At 45.7% G+C, this 17,434-nt stretch overlaps 1 protein-coding gene across 2 annotated transcripts in view; it reads right to left on the minus strand.

Moving 5' to 3' along the window:
* The window catches only part of LOC139385475 (stAR-related lipid transfer protein 13-like), a 90,761-nt gene that overhangs the window by 22,222 nt on the left and 51,105 nt on the right, over positions 1 to 17,434 (minus strand). For both annotated transcript variants that reach the window (XM_071130536.1, XM_071130535.1), the window contains one exon: positions 443 to 514. In XM_071130536.1, the coding sequence (XP_070986637.1) occupies positions 443 to 514 (72 nt within the window). The remainder of the gene's footprint in view (positions 1 to 442; positions 515 to 17,434) is intronic.

Raw genomic sequence — 17,434 nt, forward strand, 5'->3', positions numbered from 1 at the left:
AGGACATGAGTGGAGAGGACATGAGCGGAGAGGAGAGGACATGAGCGGAGAGGACATGAGCGGAGAGGAGGGGAGAGGACATGAGCGGAGAGGACATGAGCGGAGAGGAGGGCACAGAGGGGGCAGGGCAGTGTAAGAGGAAGACAGACTATGCCAGATAATTCGCTCCTCATATAGAAACTCTACATCAAAGTTAAAATCAACAGTGGCTCATTTCACAACAGAGGTTATGTTTCAAAATAAAACTTGCGTTTTTGTTTTATAGTTGGTCTATTATGACTTTATTACCTTATTATAATGCGTCTGTTATGATCAAACCATTCTCTCACACAATAATACATGACTGGAGAGGGGAGCTGACAGTCAAATGTGTGTGTGTGTGTTTGTGTGTGTACCAGTGTTGCATTGTTATGGTGTGTTATTGGCTGATTGAGTTAACTACCTTCAAAGAGCTGAGCGTATTGGGGGAATCCTGCCGCTCGTAGCCAATCACACGCCTCCTTTGCCTCGAGTTCTGAAACAGAAGAAGAAAACATGTCTTGTCGGTCAGAGTAACAGAAATAAACAGTATGTCCAACACAGAGTGGTGGGTAGGGGGTATTCACTGAACAATTTTACTTTTATGCACTCACCATGGATTGTTGTTCTCTTGGAAGAACAAAAAACAGAAGCAGGGTTGAGATTGAAACCATAAAGCTATTAGATAGTATGCAAGAACCATTTCACTGTACTGAATGTAACAATAAAACGTCAACTAGTACTGAGGTCATAAATATAAATAGTTGGTCCCTCAGGTAGCTTGGATTATAGGGCTATAACCTGACCACAGAGCTCTGTGAGGGGCGGCAGAAATACAAGTCAGGATACACTGCTGGACAGCAGAGGGATCAGGACAGGAAGACATGGGATATACATTTCTAAAACTACACCTTAAAAGTCATATCTATCATTTTTATCGTCTCAACACTGCATTTTGGTTGTGTGTTTATCTCAGTTTTACAAAATATTAGACGTGTCAAACAGAAGAAATCTACAAATCATGCTAAATATAGGTATCGTAGCAAAGCATAGGCAGCAGATCAAACTGTCCTGGACTGTCCTGGTCTTATGTTCTCTAGATACCTTTGTATAGTGTATGTGGACACCAATTCAAATTAGTAGATTTAGCTATTTCAGCCACACCTGTTGCTGACAGGTCTATACAATTGAGCACACGGGCATGCAATCTCCATAGAGAAACATTGGCAGTAGAATGGCCTTACTGAAGAGCTCAGTGACTCAACATGGCACCGTCATAGGATGCCCCCTTTCCAACAAGTCAGTTGGTGCCAAATTTCTGCCCTGCTAGAGCTGCCCCGGTCAACTGTAAATGCTGTTATTGTGAAATGTCTAGGAGCAACAAAGGATCAACCGTGAAGTGGTAGGCCACACAAGCTCACAGAACAGGACAGCCGAGTGCTGAAGCGCGTAAAAATCGCCTGTCCTCGGTTGCAACACTCACTACCGAGTTCCAAACTGCCTCTGGAAGCAACATCAGCACAATAACTTTTTGTCAGGAGCTTCATGAAATGGGTTTCCATGCCCGAGCAGCCGCACACAAGCCTAAGATCACCATGCGCAATGCCAAGCATCGGCTGGAGTGGTGTAAAGCTCGCTACCATTGGACTCTGGAGCAGCGGAAACACATTCTCTGGAGTGATGAATCACGCTTCACCATCTGGCAGACCTGACGGACGAATCTGGGTTTGGAGGATGCCAGGAGAAGGCTACCTGTCCGAATGCATAGTGCCAATTGTAAAGTTTGGTGGAGGAGCAATAATAGCCTGAGGCTGTTTTTCATGGTTCGTGCTAGGCCCCTTAGTTCCGTAGCGTTCCAGTGTACGCTATAGCATACAATGACATTATAGATGATTCAGTGCTTCCAACTTTGTGGCAGCAGTTCGAGGAAGGCCCTTCTTGTTTCAGCATGACAATGTTTATTTAAGTATCCAGCCAGCCTCCTGACAGAGCAGCTGTCCTGTAATAGAGCAGCTGTCCTGTAATAACCCTAACCCTGTCCCCTACAGGTGACCCCTAGTTGTGACCCCTGTTGTGGGGTCATGACCTGACCCTGCTGACACCTGAGGGGTGACGTCCCCTCTCTGGTTCCGAACTCTTGACTCACAGGACAAGAAGTAGACAGACCTCTCACGTCTAACTAACAGAACAGACCCCTCACTCTCTTCGCTCCTCTCTCACTCCACCATCTCCTCGCTCACTCTCACTCCTGTCAATCCTCCCTCACTCTCACTTACTCTTGTCACTTCTCTCCTCTCCTTACACACACACACACACACACCACTCTCACTATAGAATCGATAGGCTACTATAGCAAACATGGAGAAAGAAGATGACCTAGTAAAATTCAAAAACACTTTCCAATTCTCTCCCATCTACTATGAATGAAAATATTCTCACCTACCCGGGACTGGCACTACAGACAGGTCTGTTATAGAAGTCTATTCAGATCCCAAACCTGTCCTCCTGTTCCAATATGATCCCAACTCCACAGTGAAGCTGCGACAATAGCCTAGTGCATTGAAGCAGTATAATCCAGGCAAGTTGGTGTGTAGAAGGACTAGCTAGTGTTAATATCACAGCAGATCAACACAATAGGAACATCCTTCAGCCCATATCCCTCGACAGTCACCTCAACAATATGTCTAGTGTGAATAAAGAGGACAGAGGACCACTCCACTCAAAAGAGGTATCCCAGCATGTCTGTTCCCGCCCGTCTTTGTCTGACGCTCCGTGACGCACTAGTCATTTATCACAGTTCATCCCACCTGGGTCTCCATATAGAACTGTCTGTGACAGTGATAACCTTTCACTGAAACTTCATCTGTCCTGTATCTACCCCACCTTTCTCCAGACCCCGGCCTGTGGCTATACTGTACCCCACCCCCTCTCTCCAACACAGTGACCATCTTCTCTGTGACTCACCTGTGTTGTGTCTAACCTGTATCATTACAGCGCTGTGTCCACATGTCAGTGACTAGGGACTTTGGTCCATAGACAGACAAGTCTGACCACCAATTGAATAAATATTAGCAGTTCCCAGAGGGAGAGGGTATGCACCAAATGCCACCCTATTCCCTATATTTTAGAGCACTTTTGACCCGAGCTCTATGATTCCATATAGAACTGGTCAGAAGTAGTGCACTATAAAGGGTTTAGGGTACTATTTGGGATGTAGAGAGTGTCCTTGGATGACAACGTCCATGTTTACCTCTACACCCACGTCAGATCCCGGTTTACTCCAACGGCCTCCATAACAGGGTCACATCACAGGTTGAGTCAACATGGGAAATCTTCCATAGATAACTGACACTAACCTGGCCAACTAGACAGTTCTTAGTGGAATTAAGTAGCCGCGTGCTCAACTCTATCTCAGTACAAGTCTTTGAGTGCAGTGTTGTAAGGATACATGATAGAAAATGAAAACCTCCGGTCACTGTCACTAGTCTTAAGATAGCAGCATCAGTGGTTACAGAAGTGAAAGAAGACTTTCCGTGAGTTCAGGTCTTCCTCTCTCTTCCGACTAGCCTGTCCTGCCAGTTGTACATTGTATTGAGTACAGTAGAGTTCAGGTCTTCCTCTCTCTTCCGACTAGCCTGTCCTGCCAGTTGTACATTGTATTGAGTACAGTAGAGTTCAGGTCTTCCTCTCTCTTCTGACTAGCCTGTCCTGCCAGTTGTACATTGTATTGAGTACAGTAGAGCCATATTGTTCTACTGCACCACATGGTGAGAGTGCCTCCATCTCCATTCTCGCCGGAGGTGGGACTGTTGGCAACAGAACAGGGAATACGATCTGGGAATTCCACTGTCCTGTCCTGGGCATTCTGTAACAGAATCTCGAGACATTCTGTTCCAACCGACGTTCCGACGTACCTTCTCCAGGGAGAAAAGGCTGGCCTGCGTCCCAAATGGCACCCTATTCCATGTATTTTGCTCTACTTTTGACCAGGGCCCATCAAAAGTAGTGCACTATACAGGGAATATGGTGCCATTTGGGATGTAACCCTGGTCTGGCAACGAGTCAGGACGGGAACTGCTTGTTACTACACAACCATGGCTGTAAAACTGTGTGCAGTGTAATGTTGCATCGCAACAATGACATGAAACCCAGCACGGTGGAGGGACAAAGGTCCAAAATGCCACCAGCAGTATGTTTGTTACTAAGGTGAGGGTGTGCTTGTGTGTGGCCCGACTAACCTATCCCTACAGGGGATACGACTTCCTCTCCTTACGCAACATCATTCCCTTTATAGGAACATTCCCTGGCAGTGTCCCAAATGCCACTTTATTCCCTATATAGTGCACTACTTTCCCTATTGAATATATAGTCCATACATCGCTTTTTGGGACACAGTCAGTGCAGTAGGAACATTTTGTTATGGAACGAACATCAGATCTACGGGCAGATAGCTAGTGTCCTAAGGGGAAGCGATGGCACACTTGGTCTGTGTGCATCTGAAGTGGCACCCTATTCCCTATAATATAGTGCACTACTTTTGACCAGGGTCCATAGGGATGCAGACTTGGAGAGTGGCTGGTGGAGGGTTGAGCTGAACCTGTTAGTGCAAGCCCTAACCAGAACCCTAACCCTAAGCCTGTCTGGCTGGCTGCCAACAACAAAGCTAACTGGTTAACTGTTAGGTGCGTAGATCAACGCCTATATAATATCATATAAAGAAACATACTCCTTGTTAAAATAAATACAATCACTACACTGGACGTGTCTAAATTCTAAAGAAGTAGAGATAAATTATCCCTATATTAGTCCAATCCTAAATATTACTCCGTAATGATGTAACAAACAGATTGTGGTTTACTCACTGGTTATCTTCATCATACAGTCATTAGGATGTACACATTCCAATACGGTGGTTCTACAGACGTTCTACAGACGTATTAGAGACGTTTCAGAGTTTCTGGGCATCTTTCCTCTTCCCACGCAGCAGTAAGTACCGTTAGACTCCCTCCAGTACCACAGCCTGCTGCTCAGAGATACTGATCTCTACTGATCCCTCTCACATCCAAACCTCCCTTCTCTCTCTCCCTCTCTCTTTCCATCTACCCCTAAACAGCCATGTGGCCACCCTCTGATATCTCTCCAACTCCACCCCTTTCTGATACTCCCCACTCTTCTCCCCTCCTTGTACCCCTTATCCCTCCACTACACCACCTCTTCCCCTCCTCTACCCCCCGGTACCCTCCTACCCAGCTCTGCCCACTACATCTCTTTCAGCACATTTTTGGCAGAGAACATCATGCCAGGAGCCAAGCAACAGGAGCCGTGTGTACTAATGTCTGTGTGAAATGTGGGACTTTTCTCTCCAAAGATGTAATCCCAATGAAACCTCATCACTACAATCAAAGGCTACATGAGAGTATAGTTTGGATCCGTGGCTTGAGAAGCCTTTACTCATCCCAGACCTTCCATCTTACCCCTCTACCACCTCCTCCCTGTCACATGGCCAGAGAACTTTACATTGTTTGCTTTAGAGGGAGGGAGGAAGGGGAGTTTCTTGGAGTCCAGATGTTTTTCCAGAAAATGGACAGAAAGGAAAAGCGTGGGCAGCTAAAGTGGGGAAAACCAAAGCATGACATAAAACCATGACATAAACCGTCAACAATCAGCAGCCATGAATCATACAGGCATCCTCAGGCAGCGTCTAACATGGCACGAGAGAAAGAAAGAAAGAAAGAAAGAAAGAAAAAGAAAGAAAGAAAGAAATTATAGATAGATAGAGAGAGAGAGCTGTGGCTATGAAACCACAAGTTTGGTGCACTGCTCCCCTGCTGTCTGACTACCCTGGAGAAGGCATCAGGAGTGGCAGCAGCCTGGTTACAGACAGACTACTGCTGCACACAATGATGATCACACTACCTTACAGTAACAGCCCGAGGCAGACAGACAGACAGGAGGAAACAGTGTGCCACTTCTAGTCAACCACAACCTCACATGTCTCATGTCTGAAACAAGCCAACATTTCCTCCTGTCTCTGTCTAACATTTCCTTGTCTAACAGAGTTCAATTGTGCATGGACAATAGGAAGAGCTAAGTGAGGCTTCAATTATTGTCTATAAAGAGTAGTCTGTAGCCTCAATGGAGAGAGCCTGAGTGACTGGTTGTACTTAGGTAGTTGTACTGCACACAGAACCAGGAATAGGCAGTAGTAGGTCTAGTGAGAGCCTAGCAGAGTGCTGGCGAGGCAGTAGATGGATTAATAATATAGCCTAGCTGCAGGTTCTGCCGGTAGCCCTCACCCTCCTCCTGTGTCCCCTCCCACCCGTCCCCATACCCCCTACCATCTTCCAAGCCCCGGCTTCAGGCTCAGCCCCCAAGTCACTCTGCCAGTGTCGTGGGAACAACGTGGGTCTATTTTTCCATTTCAGGTTTTAATTAACCTCCCCCCATGTCTCCATCATGGTCCCCTTGCCACCCTCAGGGCTACATCCTAAGACCTCTCCACCGTCAGTCACTACACACAATATCCCCCTCATACCCCCATACAATACCCTCTATCACAACCGTACCAGGAGGTGCCACTGCCACTCACTCGCTAATCTACCCAACACCATGTGTGCCGAGAGAGTGAGTGGGAGTGAGATAGAGAGTCAGTGAGTGAGTGAATGAGTGAGTGAATGAGTGAGTGAATAAGTGAGTGAGTGACAGTGAAAGGGTGTGAGAGAGAGAGAAACAGAGAGAGAGCTTATTGATTGTCAGTGTCAACAGCAGGATAACAGGAGGACATGAGCTACAAATCTGAAGGATGCAGGCTGCTGTTGTTGACCTGGTCTTGTCCCAAATGGCGCCCTATTCCCCAAACTGTTAGAAAAAAAGTTGCTATCTAGAACCGAAAAGGGTTCTTTGGTTATCCCCATAGCAGAACCCTTTGAAGAACCCATTTTGGTCATCCTTTTCGGTCCATGTAAAAACCCTTTCCACATAGGGTTCTTAATGGAACCAAAAATTATTTTTACCTGGAACCAAAAAGGGTTCTCCTATGGGGACAGCCAAAGAACCCTTTTGGAACCCATTTTTTCTAAGCGTGTATATAGTGCAATACTTTTGACCAAAGCCCTACGGACCCTGGTTAAAAGTAGTGCATTATGTAGGGAATAGGATACCATTTGGGATGCATACCAGGCCCGAAGCCTGCCAACTGGGTCAGAAGTCAGTTTCTCTGAAGGGCCTGTACTGTATGTATGGAGCAGAGTATGTGAGCAGAGTTGAGCTGTCGGAAATCCCGCTCATTGCTCACAGAGCATGTCCTTTCCAACCGCTCCGCTAAAAACCGCTCCAACCTAACAGGGGAAAAAAACAGCCCCACCAAATTGTCTCTAGTCATTAAAATGACAATTCAACCAACACCCATCTATTTTCTGACTACCTAGCTCTACCATTTGGTTTTGAAGTATTGAAACCAAACCATATGATTTGAATGAAAAGTTGTTTAATAAACATGAAAGGGTAAATGTAAGAAGCGAACATCATTTCAAATAGGCTACATGTCATATTAAACAGCATATAAACACTAAATAGGTCAGGAGCCAGACATTATTTAGGCTATATGAATACAATTATTTCAAGGCTATTCTAGAAAGAAATATCCCCTCCACACTTGCAGAGCCACTGGGGATGTTTAACACCCTTTTGGCTGCTCTTGACAGGCTGGGCAGAGATGCAGAGTTGTTTTTATGTTCCTATAGGTAGGATTTTAGGCAAAATAACCAAATCAGTATGGAAAGCTCCTTGACAGTGGCAATATGCCAGGCCTATAGAGTCTAAATCAATTATGGCCTATAGAGTCAAAATCAATTATGGCCTATAGAGTCTAAATCAATTATGGCCTATAGAGTCAAAATCAATTATGGCCTATAGAGTCAAAATCAATTATGGCCTATAGAGACTAAATCAATTATGGCCTATAGAGTCAAAATCAATTATGGCCTATAGAGTCAAAATCAATTATGGCCTATAGAGTCTAAATCAATTATGGCCTATAGAGTCAAAATCAATTATGGCCTATAGAGACTAAATCAATTATGGCCTATAGAGTCAAAATCAATTATGGCCTATAGAGTCAAAATCAATTATGGCCTATAGAGTCTAAATCAATTATGGCCTATAGAGTCTAAATCAATTATGGCCTATAGAGTCAAAATCAATTATGGCCTATAGAGTCTAAATCAATTATGGCCTATAGAGTCAAAATCAATTATGGCCTATAGAGTCAAAATCAATTATGGCCTATAGAGACTAAATCAATTATGGCCTATAGAGTCAAAATCAATTATGGCCTATAGAGTCAAAATCAATTATGGCCTATAGAGTCTAAATCAATTATGGCCTATAGAGTCTAAATCAATTATGGCCTATAGAGTCAAAATCAATTATGGCCTATAGAGTCAAAATCAATTATGACCTATAGAGTCTAAATCAATTATGGCCTATTGTGTAGATAGTAAAACGGAAATTAACGCAACATTTAAGAGATCTGATGTTTAGTTCATAAATACTTTGCTACAATGACACACTTAGTTATCTATCCACCTCGTTCTTTTCCTTTAGCATGTGCACGTAGTATGTACACCATTATGCTTCAGGATACCTTTCTTTTCAGATTCCACAATGATTATTTATTTATGGACACTACATCACCTCACTCCCTCTCTTGTTCTTGGTCCTCATCTTTGTCACATTGATTTAGTCACATTGATTTAGCCCCTGTGTGTTTTATCAGTTTCTTTATGAAAATATTTAGCGAACTCAGTAGCAGAACAGTAGCTAAAGCAAGGGGATATAGCAGCACACAAGTAGACTACAAATGCATGCTGGGCCGGGCATCCTCTGAGCTGGTGAGGTGAGTGCTACTGGAGACAAAATTGGAGCTGGCGAGAAGGCTGACGCTCCAGCCTTTAGGAATCTCGCTCCACTCCAGCTTCGCTAACATACTCTGGTATGGAGTTGAAAGAAGAACAGCTGTAGCAACACTGCATTCACCCCGTGGAACAGCTCAGAAGATCACCCTTTCATCACGCAGGATAACAGCTCTTAAACTGACTCGATCTTCCAACATAGTCACCAAACCTTTCACCCAGCACAGAGCAGACCTCCAATGCTGTTAGAACCATAGCTACCTTAGACAACACAGTGACACATACTATGTCTCAACTACACAAGACACATACAACAACATACCTGGGCAGTCACTCACACACCTACCACTGTCTACTATGACAACAGCACCAAAACATCCAGTGCCCACAGAGATGTAAAAACCCCTTCTGACTCCGACTTCCCTACATGGCTGCTGCCCCTTTAGTGTAAACCCAGTGAACCTTCTAGAATGATGTTTCCTCAGGGGGCTAAAGACATGGGGTGTTACTTCAAGTTGTTTTCAAAAGGCAGACATCACATATGTTCTAAATCAGTGCTGCCACACAGTGAAGACTGGTCCTAATCTCAGAGCTTTCCATTTCTTCAACCACCACTGTGATTTACAGACCTGTTCCTGGCTGAGAGAAGGATGGGGCAGTGGTCTGGTCTCACAGGGTACTGGTGTTCCTGTCTCCCCACTACTCCTGACAATAGTACTGCCCAGATCTAAACCTCACCCTGACCCACATGAACACATTTCTCAAGTCCTGGAAGAGAGGTCTGTATCAGGAAACATCATGGCCCCAGGCAGGGCTGAGAAAACACCTCTACAGATCCTGTCCTTCTACACTCTCCACAGCCCCTCACACCTCTGCCCCACTCAGCCAGCAGCTCCAAACAGAACACAAATCAATCCGCCATGCATGCTTACGAAAGACATAGTGATCACTCTCAAGCTTTAGCCCCCAGCTCCAGTGTTTCCCCCAACCTCAGCCCCAAACCCCAGCCTGCTCTATAACCCCAGCCCTCAGCTCCAGTCCATCCCCCAACCTCAGCCCCAAACCCCAGCCTGCTCTATAACCCCAGCCCTCAGCTCCAGTCCATCCCCCAACCTCAGCCCCAAACCCCAGCCTGCTCTATAACCCCAGCCCTCAGCTCCAGTCCATCCCCCAACCTCAGCCCCAAACCCCAGCCTGCTCTATAACCCCAGCCCTCAGCTCCAGTCCATCCCCCAACCTCAGCCCCAAACCCCAGCCTGCTCTATAACCCCAGCCCTCAGCTCCAGTCCATCCCCCAACCTCAGCCCCAAACCCCAGCCTGCTCTATAACCCCAGCCCTCAGCTCCAGTCCATCCCCCAACCTCAGCCCCAAACCCCAGCCTGCTCTATAACCCCAGCCCTCAGCTCCAGTCCATCCCCCAACCTCAGCCCCAAATTCTACATAAACACTTCCAGGCGCTGGACCAGGACCATTTTCCCACACATGCTAAAGTTGTTTTGACAGCTATCTTGGAGGCCCTTCATGGAGGAGAAAAAAAACATAAACTCTGGCTTTTGGAGATTTCCTTTTTCATTTCAACAAGTCTGTCACCCCTCTCAACACACTGTGTACCAACACCACCCCTCCTCTCTGTTCAGAAATCAAACCATATGGCACAAATGGCACCCTATTCCCTATATAGGGCCCATAGAGCTTTGGTCAAAAGTAGTGCACTATGTAGGGAATATGATTCCAGTCGGGATGCATCCAGAGCGTAAGTTGTTAACGTTAAGAGATACTCTTAGTAGTTCAGCATGAGGACATAGAACTGTAGAGAGAGGGAGAGAGTAGAGAGGTACCTGTTGGCATTGGTGGGTCTCTGGGTCCAGATACAGGGTGAGGAAACAGACTCCAGGCAGAGAGAGCGAGATGGTCCCCACACCACACCACCGCAAGCCTGGCTGTCCTCCTGCTACTGCTGCCACCACTACAACAGCCTTACTGAATGTCTCTCTCTCTCTCTCTCTCTCTGTTCTCCCTCTCTCTCCCCTCCTACCTTCCATCCTCAGTCCTGTCTGCTCTGGGATTTATCAGATGCCACTATCCCCCTATCCCTTTCCTCCCCCTCCCTCTCCAGTGCAGTCTGTAACACAGCTGGGTTCTATGTAGTTAGTAACCTTGTCCTCCTGCTAATGGACATGCATGTGCTCCACTTTGACAGCAGCCCTCTGTAAATCAGTCACCTATTATAAGCAGTGTGTGTGTGTGTGCGTGCGTACACAAGGTAATATAATGTTTGTTTCTGGCAATGCTGTTTCCCTGTCATAATGTAAGCCTGTATACTGTAATTCTCCTGTCTTTGATAGCATAGCAAACACTGTCATTTGGTTTTCCATGAGCTGTGTAATACAACTGGAGAAAGATCATCATGAATTACTGACAGACAAACAGACTCTGTTAACTCTGTCCCAGAACCACAGCTATCACACAGACAGGGCTAGGAGGACACACACACACACACACACACACACACACACACACACACACACACACACGGTAGTGCAGTTACACATTAATACCAGAGGAGGGCAGCAGAATGGATGAACCCAGTGGCCTGAGGAAACCGAGTGGAACATTGATTACAGGCTACTGAATCACCAGGAGGCACAACCAATAACCTCTCATCTAACATATTATTCCACTCGAATTGCCATGAAAACACCATGTTTATTTTCAAACACACACACACACACGCACACACACACACACACACACACGTAAGCGCACACACACACACAAATACAAACACACACTCCAGCTGAGGTTAATGTAAAGATCAACAGAGCTCTGGACTTCACTTTCAACAGACACAATCACAGTCCTCAGTTAATAAATAATCTTAATAAAGCCTTATTTCAATAACTGTTACTGAGATATGTGTTAATTATAAACATTGTTATTGACTTGATTTGTGCCACTTTGTATTGGGGAATTATTTGAGCATTTCCCCTCAGGAATGTGATTGACCTTTGAGTTGAGCTGAGCAGTGAGAGTTTTCCAGCCTGGTTCTGTTAATATATGACTTGTGTGTATCGTTACACTGGATATCAGGTATGTAGTCAATCATTAGCCTGCTCTATGACTGGGCTGGTCTGCACATGACAGCTGTCAGGTTAGACACACAGGCTGTAGGAGAGGCAGGACTGCTGCTAACTGGGACCAGGGTTATCATTTGGGCCGTAGCCTGTGCGTCACATCACTTTCCCTATAGAAATAGATAAGAAGTCCTGGTCTGCCACCATCAGGGTCGTGTTGAGTAGGGCACAGCGTAGGCTCTGTCACAGGCTTTCACGTCACCTTGGAAACCTGGGCGCCCAAGGCTAGGCACATCAGCATCAGAGGCAGCACCATGCTCTACTATAGTCATGAGATCTGACTGTGACATCTGCATACCAGTGATGTGGTCATACAGATTTACAGTCTGTGTCGTCACTAAGCAGCATGGAACATGATCCCCCCTGTGGGACAAAGACACTCTGAGGATCACGTGTTTAAAAGTTTTCCATGGTGATGGTCACTTAAATAGGTCCTCAGGGAATTTCCCATTGAACAGAACACATCTATTCTGTACCACAAATACATACGGGAGTATTAGACCATGTGTACATGATCGAGCATTTCATCATGACTCTGGACCTCTGGGTAAACGTGGAGATGAAATAGGCTACTTCCTGCTAAGGTATCATTAATATGATCAACATGGCTGTATTTTACTGGGGCTCATCGGTGTAACTAGCAGGCCGGGAGCCTGGTTCTATGATACATAATAACCCAAGTCATATTGCTGCTGTTCACAACCACCAAGTCATGTAATGTACACAACAACCTTGCACCTTCAGTCCACACTGCTAGTTATCACAGTCCTCCTGAGGAGACAGACAGACAGATTCACTCCAGGATATTACAATACAGCTGCCAGGCTGTAACCCCTACCAGTAGGTCAGGTGCCAACAGTGTCCTGAGCCCTGAGACAGAGGGAGAGAGCTAATGGTCTTCACAGAGAGAGAATGGAGCCCCTGGCTGCAACAAGAGATTCACAGGGGGGGTCAGAGGGCTGTTATGAAGGGTCACTAGAGGGTCAGGCTCGGGGGTCTGCTCGGAGGTCAGACTGAACAGGAAGACCCGTACCAAACATAGACCCCTCAGTGAAGACATGAAAACAAACGGTGTCAGCGAGCCAGCCTTTCGTCATGGTTTAGTGTTCTACCACAGTAAAGCACCATTTCAGCCAGTCTTTAAAACACAGGCAGCCATCTACAGTATATCACCACTACAGATACAGGTGCAGGTATAGATATAGACATAGGTAGAGATTTAAAGATATAGAAATATGCAGACAGTTTCTCAGGAATTTAGTCTTGATTAACATACCAGGTCCAAAGCCCCAATGTCCACTACTCTAGACATGATCAACGCTAGAGATCTAACAATGACTGTTGCATTAGCTCTGACCGAGCAGTTGACCAATCTTCTGGCTTCCTCTCTGCTCTGTGGAGACAGATTATTTTAGAATGGGTTTGCCAGTAGAACAACCTCCAAGCAACTTGGAGTTAGTATGAAAATAACTTGTTAGGCTGAGGAATTTAGCAAGGAATTCAAGTAAGCAAATCAAGAATCGAGCAGGAAATGTCCCTCCATGGTGGCATGAAAAGGTCATTGACTGTGGACAGAGGGTGTAGTGTGTACTGGCAGAGGGGGGGGAAAGGGGCGGACAAGCACGTGTGTGAGGGTCTGTGTGTGAGTACAGGGGAATTGGACACAGAGGGCCTATATAGTTACATTTGGGTGTGAAGTGTTGGGTTTTTCCACTGCCTTAGTAGCAGAAGCAGCAGATACAGGGAGAGATGCAGTCAGTCTGCTGTACAGATCTAGAGAGACAGAGTTGAGCTGCAGTAATATTGACAGGAAAGAGACACATTCCTCTAGAATAGAACCCAGGCCTCTTCCCTCATGCACATAGGCTGAGTTCCAAATCCTTCATCCTCACATCCTGCTGGAAAGAACCTGGCCTCATCCTCATTCCCTGCTGCAGTGAGAATTGCCTCATCCTCATTCCCTGTTGCAGTGAGGCTGGCCTCATCCTCATTCCCTGCTGCAGAGAGGCTGGCCTCATCCTCATTCCCTGCTGCAGAGAGGCTGGCCTCATCCTCATACCCTGCTGCAGTGAGGCTGACCTCATCCTCATACCCTGCTGCAGTGAGGCTGGCCTCATCCTCATACCCTGCTGCAGTGAGGCTGACCTCATCCTCATACCCTGCTGCAGTGAGGCTGGCCTCATCCTCATACCCTGCTGCAGTGAGGCTGGCCTCATCCTCATACCCTGCTGCAGTGAGGCTGGCCTCATCCTCATTCCCTGCTGCAGTGAGGCTGGCCTCATCATACCCTGCTGCAGAGTCAAAGACTGGATAATTCCTTCACTCTGTGGGGCAGGAAAAACCTGATAGATATTGGACTACAGTCACTGCTCTGTAGGCCTACTCTGCCAAACATTTATATAATGCATAATGGATTTGGGAATGCCGTACACTGTAGCAACTCACTTGTATGGTATGGCTACAGCAGTTGAATAGGACCCACACACACTCCCACACATCCGTAGCTGGAGTGTCTCTGCAATGCCATCAGATGGGAAGCATGACTAAGATCGCTGGACAAGCTTCCCTGGAATTTGGGGTGAAATTATACAAACTCCCAGTAGCTCCCAGTCACTCCCTCCCACAGTCTGTTATACTACCCGTCACTATGGCCGGGTAACCCCCAGACCTGCTTTCAAATAATATTTGCAATGTTTCCAATACTTTGAGCGTTTGTTCTAGCCTATATGATAGACAAGGTTTGCAGGTTTTCTGCACTATTGGTCCATTAAGCCAGGTAAGCTCAATCAAGCAGAGATAAAGTATTTAAAATGATTCAAATAGTATTTGAACCCAGATGTGGTAGCACAGTCCCTCCCTCTCCTCGCCTGCTATGTCAATAGAGCTGGTCAGCTGGAGACAGGCCACAACAGGGCATGGAGAAGGTCAGTTCACTGGACAGACTCTAACACCACCGTCTGTGACAAAAAGGTCAGTGCATTCATAGTACCCCCAATGAAGAATCTCCATTGAAACAGCGTTTTAGTCCATGACTACGCTACATCCATGTCCAGGAAACCAGCCCTATATGTTTGTAATGTGTTATGTAAAGCCCGTGACATCTCGATGGATCAATAAAGTTCAATGAAATTCCATTCTGGGGACAAAGTCAGACCTTTATGATGTACCGTGGGGACTGGGATTATTTGACCCCTTGATAATGATGAGCAAAAAAACTATTTTTTTATACAAATAATGCATATGTTTTATTGTCACATACACTGGATAGGTGCAGTGAAATGTGTTGTTTTACAGGGTCAGCCAAAGTAGTACGGCGCCTTGCTCAAGGGCACATCAATAGATTTTTCACCTTGTCGACTCGGGTATTCGACCTCTCAATTCCTGGACCAACGTTCTAACCGCTAGGCTACCTGCCGCCCACACTGCCTGGAGTTTGATAAAAGGCATTGGCACTTGGATCAGAACCGGTGCTGTGGTCAGATGACATGAAAATAGAGCTCTTTGGCCACACTAGTGGTGCGTTTGGTGTTGCAAAACAGAATCATATGCAGAAAAGTACCTCATACCTACAGTAAAATAGGGTGGTTGATTTTTGATGTTACGGGGTCATTTTGCTTCCACTGGTCTTGGGGCCCTTGTCAAGGTCAACGGCATCATAAACTTTACCAAGTGGATCTTCCAGCATGTCAATAACCCCAAGCTCTAATCAAAATCCACAAAGAAATGGTTAATTGACCACAAAATGTACATTTTGCTATGGCCATCTCAGTCCCCAGACTTGAACCCGATTGAAAACGTGTGGTTTTAATTGGAGAGGGCAGTCCATAAGAAGGATGAAGGATTTCAAGGATCTGGAAAGATTCTGTATGGAGAAATGGTCTAAGATCCCTCCCAATGTGTTCTCCAATCTCTTAAAACATTAGAGAAAAAGGCTCAGCGTCGTTATCCTCACAAGGGGAGGATGCTGGAGTATTGACAACAGAGATCATTTTGACCCATATCTTGAGATTTTTTTGTATTACTTTCTCTGTATTAGTACAAAATAATATAATTTTCCATATTTTTTTCATACAATATCAGTATTTGTTTTATTCATTTTATACATGCCTTACAAGTGAATAATAATGTGTGAGGTTTACAAAGGACAAAGCAAATATTACGTTTCTAGGGTTGGCAATCTCTATTCTTAACCCTAAGCCTAAGAATATGATTCCACAAAGTAAATGCCTTCTCCTATATGTTGAATTAAGACACGATAGGTGTTTATAGCAGGAACAAAACGGTTATCTTCTCAACAGAGAGAACCTTTAAGATCCTTTCCATGACTGTGACAGCCATGAGTCATATAAGGATTAGACTTATGTGAACAAAAAAGAAAAGTTACATCCAATACGACAACATACCATATTTTCTGCTATCATCGTCTCTGACCTAAATAGCTGACACACACCAGACAGCTTTGATCTGAGCAGTCAGACCCAGACACATGATTCTACAGGCCTCTTCCTCCTCTACCCAAGATCATCACGATACCTCCACATGAAACAGAGTCGAAACATACCTCCACAGAACCACACAGTCTAGCTGCATCAATCAGTCAAACAACAATAACTCCAGTGTCTCGCCTCTCTATCTGTCGATCTGTCTGTCGGTTCACAGAAAGAGCTAAACATGAATCCACTGACTCCTCTGAGATGTTAGAAGCCAGCTGCCTATGTCACACTGAGAATACAGGCAGGGTATATTCTGACTCCTGCCAGGGACAGTGACTAAATGAGGACTAAACTCTTCCTGAGGCTTTACTGCTGACTAATGGAGAGTTCTCTGCTCTACTCTGAGGTGAAATGTGGCCAAGCTTCGATCCAGTTTCTGGGCCCACAGCCTGCCTTTCACACCTGCAGGGGGAGGAGGAGGAGGGGAGACCCACCTATACTGTATCACCTCTGTTGTAATGCATGCCCCCTCTCCCAAACATGCTCCACCCCCAGGTAAGCCATCCACAGCACTCTGGGTAAAACCCAAAAGACACAGGGAGGAACAGGGATGGACTGCTGCTCCTCTCCTCTCAGGTCAAACTCTCTCTGTGGACTCATGTTGGACATAATAGAACCCTGAAGACAGACCTGAATGCAGGGCCAGGTCAGGGAACACACACACACACAGTTGACTAATCCTGTGAGCAGATAACAGCAGCAGAGTAATGAAGGCTGAAGGTCAAGTCAGTCATTGTTTGACCATAAACTCATTCATATTGCTTACTGTGCTGGCTGTCGCCAGGGACATTATCTTCTACGCACATATATCTTATTGCTTAATCAGTTTGTTAGTTCCTCTATTGTATCGCTACAGTGCCTTCAGAAATGATTTAT

Source organism: Oncorhynchus clarkii, chromosome 27 (assembly GCF_045791955.1).
Source record: "Oncorhynchus clarkii lewisi isolate Uvic-CL-2024 chromosome 27, UVic_Ocla_1.0, whole genome shotgun sequence".
NCBI classification, from domain to species: Eukaryota; Metazoa; Chordata; class Actinopteri; order Salmoniformes; family Salmonidae; genus Oncorhynchus; species Oncorhynchus clarkii.